The sequence below is a fragment of the Pleurodeles waltl genome, chromosome 7 (assembly GCF_031143425.1).
Source record: "Pleurodeles waltl isolate 20211129_DDA chromosome 7, aPleWal1.hap1.20221129, whole genome shotgun sequence".
Taxonomy (NCBI): Eukaryota; Metazoa; Chordata; class Amphibia; order Caudata; family Salamandridae; genus Pleurodeles; species Pleurodeles waltl.
The window spans coordinates 1069255405-1069275391 of NC_090446.1; the positions used below are offsets into that span (position 1 = coordinate 1069255405).

General features: G+C 46.3%; 1 protein-coding gene across 1 annotated transcript in view; it reads right to left on the reverse strand.

Annotated features, from left to right (window-relative positions):
- Positions 1-19987, reverse strand: part of DGKE (diacylglycerol kinase epsilon) — a 199774-nt gene that overhangs the window by 32766 nt on the left and 147021 nt on the right. Inside the window, exon 9 of the mRNA XM_069200013.1 lies at positions 10856-10983. Coding sequence (XP_069056114.1) covers positions 10856-10983 — 128 coding nt within the window. The remainder of the gene's footprint in view (positions 1-10855; positions 10984-19987) is intronic.

Sequence of the window (19987 nt, forward strand, 5' to 3'; positions counted from 1 at the left end):
TGACGCCATTGTGACCATTTTCGGTTGGTGAATTGCGCATTATTGATATGTTTTCAGTGTGACATGAGCATTTCCAGGTCACCTTCTCCAGGCTATTGTACTGTTGCCAGAAACATGGTATGTTCTTGGAGCATCATTTCACATTGATTTGTTCTTGTGCATGTGATACATGTATGTCTGTCTGCATGACCTTGTGTAGGATCTGTGGGAATGCAGTTGGCATTGGCCTATAAGTGTATGACAACAGATAAGTGAGGTATGCTCCATGAGGCGAAGCATTGAAGGTGATATGGTCTCCTACCTGTTCAATGGTTACTTTGATTGCACAACTTCAGCCATGCAATTGTAGTTGTCAGATCCTGATTTTTCTATGGGCAACTGTTGACAGTTCAGATGGCAAGCATGCATATGGTATCGTACATGTCGGGGCCACTTTGGTGGAGTTTGTGGCTGGGGCCTACTTGACATCATGCTAATGTTTGCTAGTCAGAGCTGTTGTTCAAGTGTGATCATGGACATGTGATGACCCTTTTTCTTTTTGTATTTGCAGCATCAGCCCAGGGAAACAAAGGAGCTAGGACACAGTCGAGTGGGGAAGCATCTGGCCACAGGACCTCAGGTCAAGATACACAGACACAGAGGGACCCAGTGGCTCAGAGGGTGAGGGAAGTGCCACGGAGGAGACGGGATCTACATCCTCATCATCATTACCATCCTTGTCTGCCACCCCAAGTTCTATTGCCACCCACCCCGTTGCTCCCCACCCAGTTGGCTATGCCCACTCACCCATGAGTGTGGGTGCCTCCTTTGCCGCAGGCGCCTCCGCCCTTGCCCCTGCTGCCCTGAGTGAGGAGGCTATTGAACTGCTGAGGAGCACCTCTGTGGGTCAGACTGCCATTGTGAATGCCATTCAGAGACTAGCCTGCCAACTTCAGCAGACCAATACTTTCCTGGAAGGCATTCATAGTACCATGTCTGGCCTACAGAGATCTTTTCAGGCTCTGGCCTCCTCACTGACGGCAGCCAGTCATCCCCCACCTTCCGTCCCCCCTCCACCTCACTCTTATCAATCTAAAGCCCCTATTCCCCTACCTTTCCCAAGCACACAGACAGATCCACACACACCCACTTCAGCACACAAAAGCAGCACACGTAAACACAAACACCGCAAACCACACCGGCAAGCAGGCACTCAACAAACACCCACACAGAAATTAGCCACCACTTCCCAAGACACTCCCACTGGCCCACAAACCACATTCAGCATACATGCAGACACCATCCCAACTGGCAGCTACACACCTACCACATCCACCATACCTGCAGGCACCACCCCAACAGGCACACAGACATCCACCACATCTGCAGACACCACCCTAACAGACACACAAATACTCACCACAGCTGCAGACACCACCCCAACTGGCAGCTACACACCCACCACATCCACCATACCTGCAGACACCACCCCAACAGGCACACAGACATCCACCACATCTGCAGACACCATCCCAACAGACACACAAACATCCACCACACCTGCAGACACCACCCCAACAGACACACACACATCCACCACTACAAGCATACCCACAGACATCCCCCAAAAGACACACACACAAACATCCATAATTTCCACATCCCCCACCACCTCCATCTCCCAGCCCCCCAAGACACGCAACTGCCCACACTCACAAATGCAACAGACACCACCAAAATGTAAGCATACCTCACACACCCAAGACATTCACATCAACGCACCAGACAACTCCCTCAACCTCCAAATTCCCAACCCCTTCTGATGACCGTCCCAGTATTCTTAAGGAAAGTTTTTTTGTTTGACCTTGCCCATTCCACTGTTCCCTCCACACTCTGTCCCAAACCGAAGAGGCCCTGACCCACATCCCAACCTATCCTTTCACCTCCAGGGCTTGCCCTGTCACGCCTGACCCCCCGGAAGTACCCATACCCCTTCCTCCCAAGAAGAACTCCCCCCTTCCTAAGAACGAGTCCATCCCTTCAAAACCCAAACATCCCAAATCCAAACCCCTGTCACACAAGGATGATCCATGAAGGGCCTGCCTGCCCATTTGATGCTCCTTCCTGTGGAGGTTCCCTGGCAGTAACAGGAGCCAAGTGCTGGCACAGTACTGTGCAATGATATCCTAATCGACTGGCCAATGGCCTTGGACATTTTAACATTACTTGTAAATAAACCCAAGTTCCTGTTTTTGTCTACACATTTGTCCTGCAAATTCATTTTATACCTTTATGTTTTTCCTGAGTAACTTGTGTTGTCTGCATACAGTTGTGTGTGTTTCAGCCTGATTGCTGATCCATCTGCTGTTGTTTGCAAAATCAGACTTTGTGGGCAGTACTGGTGTCACCCAAGCCAAGGGTAGATGTTGACTGTATGGATATGTGGGTGTTCCTGTAATTATGGTGTCACTGCATTGTGTTCTGTTCTGTTTGGTATGGTATTTCATATTGTGTTGTCCAATGTGAGCATGTATGGTGTTAGACTTGTCTCCCTGATATGGATTATAGATTTGTCATATGGCAGCTTGAGTTTTGTTTGTGCTGACATGGAGGGTGTTCAATTCTGCAACCTTTATTTCCATTTGACTGCATGTGTCAATTTTGCTGTGTGTACCTTGCAGCTACTTCATCTAGATGTATGGCCATGTTGATGCTGTTGTATGTGCTTTCTTGACTTGCACTCCTACATTCTGCAGATAGACATGCCACTTGGCTCAAGTATTGGCTGTCCCAGAGATACCTGAAGGGCCTGTTCCTGTGCAGATGTTGTTTTATGGGCATGTGCATAGTGATATGTGTCCCAGTCCAGCATCCTTCCCTGAAAGCTCCTGGTGCCCCCATCCCTATTGTGAAGGTATTGTTTGCATAGTGAGCTTCAGATATTTGGCTCTAAGGCTACTGTGCACCCCATAAACCTTCCATTGTGTTCCAATGTGGGTGATGCGTGGGTCCATTGCAGGGCTGTTTAATGAGAGTGGTGTTTGTGTTCTATGACACATCCAAACATACATGTGTTGAATCTGACAACAGTCCATTGCATGTGAGGAATGTGAGTGTGTCAGTTGTATTTATAGATGAGATGTTGCTGTGTTGTTGGTGTTGTGTGACATAATGTTGTGTACACTTTGCTGTCCCTGTGCCTGAGATGGTCAGACGTCTGTTTTTGTGTAGTGTTGCGGTGTAGTGTGAGTAACCTCCCCGAAGAAGGGGGGGTTCACTGGCTGTATGTATGTCCTTCTTTGTGAATGACTCAGACTGTGTACACAATGACATGGGGTACTTGGTGCCCGTAGCATGATCCCCATATGATGTGGATGATGGCACGATGATCTGTTGTTGAGCTTAATGACACAGGTAGGTGTGTGTACTTAGGGTCAGTTGCGTCCATGGCGGCATTGATTATGGGCTCCATTGATGAGAAGCAGCAGCAGCAGGACGTGTGTGATGATCTCCATGGCGGCACAGGACATTTAATGTGCTTGCAGGTAAGTTGCTCCCTTTATACTGTCTGTTTCCGCCTGCTGAGACGTGGTAGTTGGACTGCTACGGTCACACTGGAGGTGTGCAACCTCATATTGTGTCCAGCGGAAACACAGGCTCCGCTGACCTTTTTGCGCAGCCTCATGACTGTGGTGGTCTGCGACACCTGGCGATGCCAGTGGGAGCGCGGCATTCTTTACTCCATAGGCTTGCATGACTCGTAATACAGTGGTCCGATCGCCAAGCCGACGGCGTTGGATCGCCACTGCCGCCGTGGCGGTCTAAACGCGTGATGAGGCCCTTAGTCTCCCAGAAGCCACCACCAGGAGCCAGGGCAAATTCAGTTGGAACTGGTCAGCCAGGCTCTTCTTTGTTGCAGGCTTCTTGCACCTTTTGTGTTCCTGGAGCATAACAGGAGGCTAGCCAACTAGGCCTTGGAGTCCACTCTTCTGTCCTGGGTTTAAGTGTGAGCAGTTCCAGCTATTGAGGTTTCTCTTCATAGGAAAAACAGCAGGCTCAGTCCCTCTTTTGAGTTCTAGTCTTTTGGTTCAGCAGGTTCTTCTGTTTTCCATAGGTCCAGCAGTGTTCCAAGGAAGGCAGGTTGGGGGTGCCACTTTTATGCCTGCCACTAGCTTGTGGGTGGTGGTGAACCCCTAACCAACAAGGAAATAAAGTCCCAAGGGCAACTTTACCTACCTTAACATCCTTTCCTAGAGGTATGGCCCTAAAAATGCCCACAGCGTCCAGCCCTGCCAGTGGAATCTTTCTCCCCCTGACCAAAGCTCTTGGCACACTCCTGAGTTGTGTCTAGGGAAATGAGGAACTACTCCAGCAAAAAACAGTTCTGGGACAGGTTTTCTCTCCATTGGGATTAGTGCCATGCTTAGTCAATAGCAGGGGCAGCTCTAGGTTGTGGTTACATCTGCCTGTGGCAGGGGCTGCCCATCTGAAGCATGTAGAGTTGGTGGCCACATCCCTCCTGGCCATCCTGTCAGGAGAAGGTCACACCTCCTCCCAGGCAAGGCCCCTTTGCTCCCTTTCCTGAGATAGATTCACACCTCCCAGCAGGCTGTCAGGTGTCAGCTGGAGATTACCTCAGAAAAGGATACTAGAGGCATTTACACAGGAAAATTCCAACTTTCAAAAGAAGGCATTTTCAAATAGTAATTTAAAATCTGACTTTACCATCATATTGGTTTAAATGTATGTTAATCTGAGTCCTTGAATCATGGTTCTAGCTAGTCCCAAATTGAAGTTATACATTAAAGGGATGATATGGCGTAGCCCAGCTCTTTTTTATAGGAGAGCCAGCTTTGCTGCAGTGAAAAATACCATGCACCTTGCCCCATGGCCATTTAGGGTTTATCTTACGGGAAATGTACCATCATTGAAAAAGGAAGATATAGGCCTGGCAAAAGGTGTATTAAGCTAGCCTGTATTGGCAGTTTTGAAACTGCCATGCTAGGCTGCAGTGGCAGCCTAGAGTCATGTTTTCACTTTGCCACTGTAGTGGTGGCACAATCAGTGCTGCAGTCCACTAGTGACATTTAGCTTACAGGCCCTGGGTAACGAGAGTACCATATATCCAGATGTCAGAGCACATACACTGGGTGTTGGATGTCAGTGCCCCAGTGGTCAGTCTCATAAAAAAACGCACTAAATTTAGCAAAATGTGGGAGTGAGCCTGCAAAAGGGTATTTCCCCATCAAAACAACTATACCATGTGGGTTCCTGGTGCATCTAATGGTGTTCTGGTTGTACTGGAGTAAAAACAACTTCAAAGGTCTCTGTTGTGTCCTCTGCAGTAACATATTCTCACTCACTTATGTGCCACAGTCCCATAATCTACTTTTAAACTAAAATAAAGAAAACGAGATCTGAAATAGCTTTTTCTTTCGTGAGGACTGCCAAATAGGCGGTTGATAATCCTACATCACTCTTGAAGAATAAAGTGATCTTTAATCAGTACACTCTGCTGCCTTAGCTGATTTACATTTGAGTGGTTGGCCAAACGGCTCATCAGAAGATCTTTGCTCCTTTGACAAAAGCAGCATTCCATATACTAATGACTGGGTTGCAAATATTAAGACATGCAGTGGTTATCCCTCTCCTGAAAAAAAACCTATTTATGTAGTGTAAAGAAGGGAGAGTGTTTGTAAGTACAAAACTATCTTAGTACTTTTTCCAGTGAATATCCTTTAGCAAACCACAGTCTCACAGCAGAAAAATCATACTTAGGCAAAAAAAGTACTTGCCTATAATTCAAGCAGGATATCTTCAACTTGAAGTTATCTTTGATAATTATGTATTGGGCATGTGGAATAGTTAAAGAAAATCCATCCCAGACTAAGGTTTATAGTGTAACCAATTTATCAGTAGTGTACTGTCTGATTTATAGCCTCCCAAATTGGGGGGTGGAAGGGCCAGAGTCTAAATCAGTTAATCAAGTCTGCAGTATAGGAATTATTAAGTATCAATAAGCCTCCAGGTTAAGGCTGTAACTAAGAGCGATTTTTACAAGTTGTGTATGCCTATAATGCTCAGATTACTTACTTTGAATATTTATTACTCTGATTCTTCCTTCCTCGTCTCATTCCTAACATTATGGAGTGGATGTGCCCATTCACTCGTCAGGTCACCTTTAGAAAGCTACTTCTTTGCTTTCCAATAAAGAAAAGAACGACAAGGAGCATATAGCCCCTCCCAACCCTAAGAACTTCCTGAGTATCATCAAGCACCAAATCACCGGCTGATGAAAGAACAGGAAGGGAGGGATGTACGGAATGGGACGAGGAAGGAAGAATCGGAGTAATGAAGATTACTGGTAAGTAATCCAAGCATTACCTCGTCATCATCCTTTCTCGTCCCATTTCTAATGTTATGGAGGAATGCCCAAGCAAGACCACTGTCAGCAGCCCCAAGGAATCACAAGAGACACAAAGTAGAGCAACATCAATGGCAGTGAACCAACAGAGCAAAAACCATTTGCCAAACACAAACTACAACCCTTCCAGGGACAGGAACAGAACCAACTGAAAGGTCCCCAGTCAGGAGGAGGAACGAGCAGCCACCATGAGTACCAAAGGATAACTCCGGACCCTGAGCCACACTCAACCAGAATTGGGAAGCGAAAGCAGAGGGAGCAGACCACATGTCAACCCGGCAAACGTCCCAAAGGGCAATACAAAGCCAGGCTGACCCCGAGGCAGCCATGCCACATGTGGAATGGGCTGCAACACTACCCGCCCACGGCATGGGAGACGGAAAAAAAACACAGACCAATCCAATGAAACAAAGCAGAGGGAGAGGGCGCCTCACCCTTCTGGACAGGACCAAAGCCTCCTGAGGCCAAACAGGAAGAAAAATCTCCTTGCGCGGAATGCTGGGCATGCACATTCCCAACGGCTCCACATGGAGCTGTTGTCAATGTAGCAATGCGGCGGGTGCAGCAGCACCCGTCGCGCATATCACTGTGGGTAAATCGAGCAGTGACATGCGCAACGGGGCTGTGCACGGGGGCCCCTAAGTACCCATTCTGCCAGCCTTTCCCTGGCGGGGGAACCCGCCAGACAAAGGCTGGTGGAACACAGGTTCTTTATCTGGTGGGCAATGTTGCCTACGGCGCTGCCCTGTCCGATAAGGCACTCTGCCATTGTCAGGCTGCCTGGTGATGCTAGCCTGGCGGTGGCGGGGTTCCGCCTGTGGCGGTCTCCCAATCAACATTCTGGGAAGTTTGAAGTTTTTTCCATGTTTCATATATGGATCATGGTAGGCTTGGTAGACCTAGTATGTACCACTGGAATGATGGAAGGTATTTAGTCTTGTTCATTTTAGGGCCACATGGTGTATCAAGGAACGCATCAACAGTTTTCTCAATTGGTGTTAAGTGTCTATTGGGTATACCAGGTATAACAGACTCTTCTAGCCACAGAGAGAATGACTGGCAACATGGCTGCAGTGTCAGTTTTGTACCAAGGGGTTAGATACTCAGACCCATTTGTGATGTTGGCCATGTGTCTGCTTGAAAGTAGATCTCTTCTTCTAGTGTTTTTTTTAACTGTTACACGGAACTGATATGGCTGCCTGTACAGATGAGCTTCTCTCTGAGTCACACAGTCAATCCTGTTTAGGCTCTGAGGGAACTAAAGTGGTTCTAGTGCATTTATGTAATTTAACACAGGTCTGTGTCTCCAGGTCAACGCTGTTGGCCCTTTCGGTGTACTGTAGAGGTCATGTTACAAACTTGATTACTCTGAGTCATAGTCTTCTTCATCACAGCCCTGAACTTTGCCTTTTATTTACTACTTGGCTACGTACGCATCTAAATTGGGCCACTGAACCTTAGGCTTCATTTCTAGTGACAAAATGCCTCTCAGTGCAGCAAATGTCAGCTAATATGGTAATTTATGTAAACAAAAGAACAATGTTCCATTTCAAATTAAATACTTATAATATTTATGCATCTAAAAGCAATCTAGTTTGTTGGCTGGTCATGATAAACAAAGTAAATACATAAAATTAATTATTCAACATTGACAGACTCCAATCTCAATTTATACAGAAAAACAAGTTGTGAAGGTGAGGGAGATGTTTATCAAAAGGAAATGGCATAAATGATTATTTTTTGGACAAAGAAGACTTCAGTCTCCTGTACCCTTTTACCAGCTGCATCAAACTTTCTGCTTTCCTTGTCAGAAGATTGACTATTGGCCCTTTTCCTTGCAGCATGGACTACAATAGAGTCTGGTGGTACCTATTGTGTGATATAAACTGGGTCTGTTGGCGCAGGCCTGTATTTTTTGTCTATTCTCTGGGTTAAAACCCGAGCCTTAACAGGGTCCTTAAATATGCCATCTGCATGTCTAAGGATACCAGGCAGCATTGGTTAAGCACTGGTAGCGCGAGTGAGAGGAGGACAATGTGTTAAAACATCCTCCTCCAAGGGCTCAGCATGCATATGAACTCCATGGTATGTAGCTGCTCTCGAAATGACATGAGAGTAAGCCGTACTATCCTCTGGTGGTGAAGGTTTGGACAGATAGAGGTCTGGGTCATACAAGTCCCAGGGGTCAACTGTATCTCCAAAGAAAGTTGTGGTGGAGAAATCTGTTAAGGCAATGGTTTATCCTTCCTTTTAAATATCTTTGCGGTGGTGGAGCAGTGTCAAGAGTCTCTTGAAACGCCAGCTTTCTCTTTTTTGTGGAGGAGGTGAAGCAATGATTTTCCCTGTCTACTTATGGATATGTATCCTTCTTTGTTTGGTGTCCATGATTTCAAGGATTGGCTGAATATCAGAGTCCTCAGAATGATATTCTGATGTTTTAACTCCTTTAGAGGATTGATCATCAATTATCTTTGAGCTGCGTTTTAATCGCCTCAAAAGTCCTTGTTTCTCTGTATAAAAGGATTTTTTAGGCTCCGAAGTGGTACTTAATTTTTTTGGCTCCGAAGCCAGATTTAGAATTTTAGGCTCTGAAGAGCGTGGATGTTGGCTCGGCTGTAGAGCTTTTAAAATATTTGCTTGACTCCGGTATCGAAACAGGTGTGGCCTTTTTTGGCGCCAAACCCAAAGGTCGGTCGCTGACAATTTTCTTTCAGGTGGAACCATGGCTCTCTGGCAGTGGTGCACCAAAGGCCTTAATAGGTCTCTTGGAAGTGAGCGTGGGGGCAGGAGTACTCACATGCTGAGTCGCAGTGATCAGTTGGCTGTCTTCATCCGAGTCTGCTTCGGAGTCAGTGTCCTGAATCGAAACAGCTGTCTGTGCCTGCTCTTCTTCTAAGGTGTTGATGGACTCTGTATGCTTCAACACCATTTCGAGTCACCTTGTTCTCCGGTCATGCAGTGTCTTTTTCGACCGGAGCAACAGACAATCTTCACAATTTTCTTCTCGACGTTCGGGAGAGAGACAGAGATTACATACCACGTGTTGATTGGTGTAAGGGAACTTTGCGTGGCATCGAGGACAGAATCGGAATGGAGTCCGATCCATCAGGCTATGGCGTGGTATGCCTGAACAGGCCCGAGTAGGGCGTGAGCACCCAAAAGGGAGTTTTCTGGGTTCCGACAGTACTATTGGCTCGATTACAGATGGAAACGTGATCATAACAATACCGATGGTAGAAAAAAGTTTGCATAAAGTTTCTGAATCAAAAGTCTCGGAACGAGAGGAAACACGTCGGAACCCGACGTCGGAAAGAAAACAATCTAACAAAGGAGTTGATGCCCATGTGCACTATGACCGAGAGGAGGAGCCAGTCGATCCTGTGACTCCAGAAAAGACTTCTTCGAAGCAAAACAACTTGTAACACTCTGGGCCCAACACTAGATGGAGGACTTAATGCATAGCATGTGTATCTGCAGCTACACATGCCATTTTGGTATAATTCCGGTCAGTCTTTTTTGGGAAATTAAGAGGAAAACAAATTTGTATATCTAGGGACGTGAAGGTCTTGAAACCCTTTCCGATCACGTGCAGAGATCCGATTGGCTATTAGCACTTTAACAACAAAAGCCGTTAAAGTGTTGTCAGCCATCTTGGGACTCAGCTTAAAAAACAAAAGTAAAAAAAAAGGGTCCAGTGTATGAACTCCCTGACCCCTTAGGTCTGGTAGAGTGATCCCAAAGGGATCCCGCACCCCCCTCCAGGGCTAAAAAGCATTAAAAAAAAATGTATTTATGATAGTGGAGTCCTCCCCGCAAATTTGGTTTTCGGCTCATCTGACCGCCAAACTCATAATGAGGCCATAAGTGGTTAATACATTTAACAAAAGACAAAAAGAAATGTCTGAATGCATATTTGTCCTGGGAAGTGAAAATATTTGAAATGATGCCCTAGGGAGCCACTCCTGACACAATTTATATATAATGCACTGCTTCCGTTTCAGTAATATAACTTACTAATATCAATATGTGCCAGCATTCCAGCAGTATGAGAAACACAACTGTTATCTTACTCAAGAGGTGTTAGGTCCTATGCAGGCCATCTAAATATAGCCCATTAACAATCAAAGGTTCACAAGAGTTCAAAGACTCTAAGCTTCTTAAACAGTGTGTGATGGACTGAGCAGGAAGGTTCACTGATTAGACCCCTGCACCAGTGCTTCCTCCAGTCAAACATATGAAGCAGGTAATCAGCTAATCCGTTAATGAGTAATCTGTCACAAATACTATTGTATGTTCTAATTTTACAACACAGTAGAGGCTAGTGGGATTCGCTTATAGCTGAAGCAACTGGAAGATGCTAATAAACACCTACAAGAAAAAGTGCATGTATTAACGTACAAATTGATCTCACTGATTACAAACATACAACGAATTGCAAAAAATTATATTCACCTTGCTAGAGCATAGGGTTCATCACCCATGCCTTCCCAGAGTCTGCAGCCTCCACCCCAGTATCCAATATTCAGGACCACTATTCCTTCCAAATTTGGTAGACTGATTCTCTCACCATCCAGCTCCAGCTTAAAAAAAGTGTTTTCACACAGTAAAGATTATATCCATACACATATCCTTAAGTTTCTTTATTAAACATTTTGCATTTAATAATGCCAGATTACAAATTAACATGAAGACAAACCTCACATTACTTTCAATGTTTCCCTGTTTTCATATTCAAACATCCTGAAATAATTTGCTAGCGTTCATAGACTAAGGGCCTCATTACGAGTGTGGTGGTCCAGGGACCGCCACAATCGCATTGATGGTTGGACAGCCGCACTCCGGGTGGTCCGACTGCCCAGCATGACTAGTGGTGGTCGTGCTTGTAATCAGCCATGGCAGCCCTAAACTCAGCGCTGCCTGGCTGATTATAACTCCACTTTCCGCCAGCCTTTTTATGGCGGGAACCCTGCCATGAAAAGGCTGGTGGAAAGCCAATGCCAGGGGGCCACAGGGGAGGCCCATGCACTGCCATGTCTATGTCATGGCCAGTGCAGGGGCCCTCAGCCCAGCACCGTTGGAATGCACACTGTCTGCTTTGCAGACAGTGCGCATTCTGAGAGTGCTGGATGGACCTCTCTGTGCTACGGTGTCCTATATGGTAGCACGGTTATCACCTGATTGACCGGCAGGAACGTGTATTACAATGTTCTTGCCGGTCAGCCCTGTGGGCACACTGTACTACACACGATGCGAGTTTGGCGGCCCCGCGGTGGGACCGCAAAACCCATAATCAGGCCATAAATTATGTGCCAAGGATGCTTTGAATTTACAGTGTGAAATCTATATTTATTTCCTTTCGCAGTCTTTATTGTAGACACAATGAAAAGGCCCAGAATGCAATAGAGCTTCACTCAGCGGTCTTGCAGAAAAAAAAATAGCTACCATGTGGCGAAAGTCTTGAAGCATAATACTCTAATAATTCTGATACTAAATCCAATGGTGGACTCCATCAGACAGATGTATTATTGATCAGGTCTCATTGAACCTATACAGCATCTGCAATATTTATTTCTCCATTCTTTTCAAACTTTGCATGTGTGCTACATTTTACAGGACACTTACAAAGTGGGAAACGTATTAACATATACACTTTGTAATGGAAGGTTCATCTTTCAGTGCAATGTCTATGCTTAACAGAACAAACACACCTAGGGCAGCCTAAAATGCACCAGCACCACGGAACAGAAAAGTAGCACAAAATAATAATAGATATGGTGCTCTCTTTCACGCTCTTTCTTGCAATGCAACTTTAGTTGCTGTGCTCCTTTGTGTTACATTTTAGTATATTTTCATGAGTGTAACCTAAGCTAACCAATAAAATAGTTGGCACAATTAGTCCATCACTGTACAGGCTGCATCTCAGGCTGCAGTTCAGCCTTATGCCTGCTCCAAGGAAGCTTCTGGGGCAAAACCCTGTCTACAAGTGTTCGTGGATAAGCATTTGCGTTATAAGCCGTGGGTGGTTGCATGTACCACTAATTTACTGTCCCATTGGCATAAAGTAGCACTAATTTTTTATTGGAAAGTAAATACGACCACAAGTTGTGCAGCATTTGCATTACAGAAGTAACGGAAACCGGGCAGACAGTGGTAGTAAATTTGGACCTTGAATTTCAGAATACAGGTAGGCCTTTAATCAGCAAGTTAGATGGGAGAAAACTTAAAATAAACACAGTTTTAATTACAGGCGAGCACTATTATTAAGGCCACAATCCATCCTCACCATCCACTGATCCACGGTATAGAGAAACAACATAGCACTAGTGCTCTGAAACATAAATGGATTAGGATTAGGGGAAGGCAGACAAAACTTGTGGGTGTGACCATTAAGTAGTGTCCTGGTGCAGTAATCTATTTTCAAATCATTATTTTCATAACTGCTGAAAAAACAATAAACATAAAATATTTTAACAAATAATGAGCTATGTGCTGGACAAGAGAAAACCAGTTCAACAGATGCCTTACCTCATAGAGACAGACCGGGAGAAAATATTGGGGTGGGGATATTAGTAGATTCAGGTCAACTTTAGTGACTAAACATTGTATTAGTTGAAAATTCGGTGTGGGTCTGTCTGTCGTATATGTGTGTGATCAACATGCACTACATCTAGCAACAATACATCAAGTTTAAAAAGCTACAGAAACCACAGAACCATGGAAATGAAGCATAGCACAAAAAAATTAAAGAAAAATGTTTGCCTCCCACACATTAACTTACTCTAATAAAGAAAAACCTTAACAAGGAAGAGAAATGTCAAAAAGTGTTTCAAGACAGATTACTGTGGGTGACATACATAATGTTCCAGTTTTGACTAAGAAGCTTGTTGGATTATGGTTTGCCAATTCTCTCCCAGATCCTTGTCTTTATGGAGAAACATTAGGGAGAAAAATAATCAGATAAAATGAAGAAGTAACATTTGACGAATCACTATCCATATATGGTATTATATTTTTTGTAGCTTTTGAGGTTTTGCCTTGTTTGGCCGTCATTACAAGCTTTTCTGTTATCTTGATTTGGTCAAAAAGAGGACTTTCACTGGAATCCAAATTAAGGGATATGCTTTAAAATCACTCTTTCAGGGTTATGTGCAGGTATGTTTAACCAGTGCAAACCCGGTGTAATATATCTGGAGAGATAGCCAAGAATGTGGGAAAAAATCTGGTGTTCAAATTACCTTTTCCACAGTAATTCCCCTTCCCCTAAATGAAAACCTGTTTTAGTGCAAGAGTGCTCACACAATAATTATGGTATGGTTCGGTATTGGTAATTCTGAAAGTGGTGTTACTGCATCAGTTTTTTCCAAATACCTCGTAATCTAAGCCTATAGTTTCTTTAAATTTGCTTGTACACGTCAAAAACCAACAGTTCAGAAAGACAAATTACACTGAAATTTACATTTTTCAGTTCATGTGTTATGTTTTTGAATACTGTAGTGTTATCTGATTTAAGATTTTATACTGGATTAGTGGCATGCTCCTACTGCTTTGAGAATATAGGCCCTCATCACAACTTTGGTGGTATTTTCTGAATACCGCCGTAGCAGCTGCCGCCACCATACCGCCACAGCAGTGGTAATCTGCCCGCCCTAATACGACACAAAATCAAAATTGGTAGAATATAGCCACAAATTCCACACCGCCAGGCTGAACGACGGCAGGAGAGAGGTGGTACCACCAGCCACACCGCCACACTAAAAAAACCAGACCACCCTCCATAATATGACCCACAAATCAGCGCAGCGGTAAGTCAAAGGCGGTGCGGACAGCCGCAGTCCAAAAGGAACCTCCACAACAACAAGTCACTACATTAGCCAATTCGAAAACCCCACACCTGATACACATACACACACCACACCTCCACCCTGTCACCACCATAAAACACACACCCACATACCTTTGTTACTACAAACAATTAGGAGACATTTGATGGCCACTCAGTTGTACGCACTGCACATACACAACACAGCCAACTGCACACCCCTCACGTATCACACTGCACTTTACATATTTTCACATAAACACACACCTCACCATCACCATGTCCCCATAAAGGCACCCCCCGTTTCACAGAAGATGAGTTGCGGACAATGGTGGACGAAATCATCAGGGTAGAGCCACAACTATTCGGTGCACACATCTAGCAGACATCCGTAGCCAGGAAGATGGAGATGTGGCAGCAGATCATCGACAAGGTGAACTCAGTGGGAAGGCATCTGCGCAGAAGGTACAACATACGGAAGAGGTGGAATGACCTGAGGGGGAATGTCAGATCCATGGCATCCAGGCACCAAACTGCGATCATGAAGACTGGCGGTGGATCCCCACCTCCTCCCGTCGAGCTGACATCATGGGAGAAGGTCTTGGCAATCCTGTATCCTTAGGGTCTCAGTGGAATCCCCAGAGGACTGGAGACTGGTAAGTCATCTACAATCACTTTGCATTCAGTATAGCTGTATCGCATGCGTCCCCATCCCCTGAAAGCCCACCCAACCCCACCAACACCAATCCAAACTTCTGCACTCACAAGTGCACCTAATGTATGTTCAGCATGAAGTACTCTGAATCCCACAATGCATCACTCTTTATCAACTTAACAATGCATACCCCTCCTCACATAGGTAGCCATGCAGACTGCAGCATGCCAAATAACACTCACTTGGCAGCCTATGTCAAACAGATGAGGTAGATGTCAATAATAATCTCTGCCATCCACAGATACCACTGATAATGTCACCCGTCAGCAGGTGCCACAAACATCCAGTCCTCTACCAGAAGAAGACCCCAGTGATGACAGCGACACAGGATGTCTGGGACTGGATGACTTCCCTGGCCCATCAGGCACCTCTGGGCAGTCTCCCTCCACTAGCCTCACCCAGGCCACGACAGAGCCCCCCACCACTACAGTAGAAGCCACAACAGCAGTCCCCCAACACCCCAACACCAGTGTCCCCAGGCCACGTCAATCAATGGTGTGTCCACATGTACAGGGGCCTGAGTCAGCACCCACAAGTCAACACGATTAAGGTCATGGTGTGAGTGAAAGTGAAAGTGGGCACACTGTGCGGGGGACACAGGCACAGGGGGCTAGGGCCAGTGGGAGGGCATCTGTGGGGCAAAGGGTAGGGCAACCCTGGGAGCCATTTCCCCAGGAGGCCATTGCACAAGACCAGGGAGCATTCCACCAATCCCAGGACAAGATGTGCCAAATAGTCACCATGTTGGGCGAACACCAAAGGCTGCAAACCCAGTACCACCAGGAGGCCATGCAGCAGTGGCAGGAACACAATGCCACCATGGCCTCCATCAAAGGGGTTATGCATGAATATCCATCCTGCTTGAGTCCTCCACCCACCACCAGGCCCCTACCAGTAGCCACAATCCTAAGCAGCCCTCTATATCTGCTGCAGCTACTGGGATGGTGGCCCTGCCTGAGGACTCACAAGCCACAGGCGACCCCCCCCTGTAGGAGGAACCTGCACGCAAAAGGTGGACGCAGACCCAGACATCCTGCAGGACTGGAGCTAAGGCCAACCCCACTGCCAGAAAATGAGCCTCTTCGGAACTGTCTCCCTTGTGTGACACTGAGACACCTTGGAGACTGACTACTGCCATATCTCCATTACCTATCACTCCCGGAAACTGGACCTGTGCTACCGAATTCTTGGATTAACAACCTGGTGATTTCGTACACCATTGCCCCACTCTTTTGCGCCAACCCATCCTACATGAATCACAATAAATATACTTTAACACAACAATTAGCTTTGTGTATTCAATAAGCGACAATGAACAAACAATGATGTGGTGTAGTGATCAAGTGTTGTGTGAAATGTAAAATATGTGAAGCCTTTGTCCATACAGCTCGGTGTCAGATGCACAGTGTCAATGTCCACAAATCTCTGGGTCCACGGGTAGCAGCGAGGGAAGGGAATTCAGCATCCAGTGAATGTTCTTCTGTGTAAAGGTGTCAACAAAAAATCTACAATGATAGATCACCATATCAATACAATACCACATGCGCCTGCAACAGTAAGTGTCTACAAACATACCTAATTCCAACAACACAAAGAGGATTTTTTATGAACAATATTGAACATATCACATGATTTCTGTCTTGGAGACATGACGCATAAGTAAGATGCTGTCTATCACAATTATCAGTATGCTATCCTCCACTGATAGTATGACAAAACTGAGAAAGGAAATTTGGGGAAACTGTACCATGAGGTGATGTACAAGGACAGCTGTGAAGAAGGTACATTCCATTGTCACTTCCAAATAATTCAGATATAATTTAGCATATAGGGGCTTTGGATAGTAAGCGAAATCAGTTCATAAAGACTGACAATTGCAATGGCAGTAGTGCTTCAGCCCAATAATACCTACCTATCGGGTACACTGTACTGCTGCACCTAACCCAGGCATGACACTGCTCACATCACAAATAGATTTCAAACAACACCCATACTGTATTTCTGCATGATAAGTGGTATATTGAGAGATACACCTGGAAGTATTGCTGGATGAGCTGAGTTCTTGTGACAACATCATCTACGTCCCCATCTTCGTCACTGGCCATTGCTCCCTCTACTGCTACTGGTAAGTCGCCTACACCCTCCACTTCCAGCAATGGTACATGCCTCCTTAGTGCCAAATTGTGCAGCATGCAGCAGGCCTTGACAATCTAGTACACTTTCTGAAGTGAGTGGAGCAAACACCGGAACCTCACCTTCAGAATACAGATTGTTCACTCAATGACCCTTCTCGTCCTCCCATGAGCCTCATTGTACCTATTCTCCGCCCCGGTCCTTGGATTCCTCACCCGTGTCAGTAGCCAGGACAGATTTGTATACCCTGAATCACCTGTTGTTAGTGGAAACATCTATTATAGTCCTGCTATGTTCAGAGTGGAAAGTGTAGGCTTGCTGAGGTCACAGTGATTGTACACACACTCATCACACTCACCAATGAGGAAGCCTCTCTCCCTCTGTAGGTGCGTCATCATATGTGGAACGCTGCTGTTCCTCAGGATGTGGGAATCACGTACAGAGCCAGGAAACTTTGCTGTCACCTGTGAGATAAATTGGTCTGCTAAACAGACCATCTGCAAATTAATTGAATGATAGCTCTTCCTATTTCTATACACTTGCTCGTTGTCCCTGGGTGGTACCAATGCAATCCAGGGCCTGGAATCCCAGATGCAATAGACCAATACCTTCCTGGAAGGCATTCACAGTGCCTTGGCTGGCCTACAGAAATCGTTTCAGGCTCTGGCCTCCTTACTAACAGCAGCTAGTGTCCCTACTTCTTCCGTCCTCCATCCAGCTACCTGTGCCCAATCTCAGATCCCTCTCACCTCACCCATCCAATCCACACATTCAGACAGGCATTTACTCAAAGCAACAGACAAGGCACGCAGAGACATACACAGATGCCACCAGACACACCACAGGCATTCACACACTCAACACTCACAAGCAGACACAACAACAGCCACTGCCGCTCCTGTCTTCCCCACCACCTCCTGCCTTACAGTCACATCACCCCTCACACCTGCCAGCACTGCATCCTCATTCCCAGATCCTGCCAACACTTCTGTTTTGCCCACAGACACCACAACAGCAGACACTCAGACATGCACCCGATACACCACATTCGCACTCACCACAACCACATGCAGCACACCCACCTTCCTTGCAGACACCACCCCAACATACATACACACGACCTGTTTGTCCTCTCACACCCTCTCTTCCCCCTCCTCCCAAGACACATAAATGCTCCCACTCAGACACTCAACATTCCTCCACCTCACACTTGCACACTATGCATACACCTGCTTCCATATCCAGCACACCTACACGTACAAGCATTCTCTCTACCTCCACTCCCAGACCTGTATCCCAGCCGATCCCCTGTGTTCAAAAGAAGCTTTTCCTTGCCCACCTTGATCTGTTCCCTGCTCCTGTCGCACCCAGTGTTGCCCCTCGCCGTCATGGTTCCCTCCTCACACCCAGTCCCTTCATCTCCAAGTCCTCACATGAACCCCCCACTGTTTCCCATGCCCCTCCCCCACCAAGAATCCTCGCCCTGTACCTGTGGCAAAATCCAAATACCCTCCTCCTCAGTCCAAATCAAAATTTGCCCGTCCACCCCTCCCAAAACAAAGGTCAAAGACCCCCCACCAAAACAAAGGCGAAGGAACCCCCTCTGAAAACCTCCGTCAAGGACCCCCCTCCCAAACCAAAGCAAAAGGCCCCCCTCCCAAACCTAAACCTCTGCCACCACCCCCACCCACTGACCCCTGAGGTGCCTGCCTGCCCCATTGATGTCCCTAGCCTGTGGAGGCCATGAGGCTGTCAGGAGTCAAGTTGGGCCTGTGGCACCTGTGGACAATTTGGACTGGCCTACGGCCTCCTTTTGTATATAGTTCGACCTGTGTTCTTTGACTATTACAACTGCCAAACAGACCACGATGCTGTCAAATTGAAACATTTCTCAGTACCTGGTTGATGTACAACTGTATTTAGATGCTGTTTACTTGGCGTATCTTGGCATTGTGTCTGTATGGCTGCATTGGCTGTATCCATTACTTGGGCAGTGTACGTTTTTTTATGGATATGGATTGGTTTGTTTGTGTATGCTTGGTTGTGGTATTTGTGTGGTTGAGTATTATGATGTATGTGTGGAGGTATGAGTGTGTTGTGCGCCCATGATGTGTGTATGTTCCTTTTGCATGGATGTCTGAACATTCAGAATTGGTTGTGTTGAATGTTTCCTATTCCCTGCAGATTGTGTTGGTTTTGCTTGCTGGCCCTGTCTGTTGGATGTGTTTGTGAGTGATGTGTGTGTTAGGGGTGGTGTGTGTGTGTGTTGGTTGTGCGTGTGTGTGGTCTGTGTACGTGTCTGTGAAAGTGTGTTATGGTATGGGTACGGGTGTTGTATCGTGTGTGTGAGTGCTGCAGACTGTGCTGGGTGTGTGTGAGGCGTGTGCGTGTGTGACTCTCCCCTTCCCTCAATTGTGTGCTAGATGGGTGTACTTACCAATGGCATCTTTGTCAGCGTTGCTGGTCCTGTAGGAGGATGGCATAGAATAGTGCTGGGAAGACATGTAGTGCACGTACCATGTCGTCTGCTGACTCATCGGTATCCCTGCAGGTGAGTGCCTCCTTCTTTCAGTTCATTTCCGCCAGCTTTTTGTGGTGTTCGTACCGCCCTGGAAATCGCGGCGGTCTGCCGACTCGTTACTGGGTGGGCGCTACAGTGCTTTCCGCCAGCATGGAGATGCCTACCACCGTTGGCGACGGTCATACCGCATTGGCGGTACTGGTCGGGAACTGGCTGTGTTGCAGTGGTATCACCGCCAGGGTCCTTATTTGGCAGTCTGCCTTGCCAGCGTGGCGACGGTATGTCTGCCACCACTGGGTGGCAGTACCGTGACCGTCAAAATCATGATGAGGGCCATAATGTACCCAGCAGTCTATGTTTGACGAAATGTGATATCTAAATAAAGTACTTGAAAAT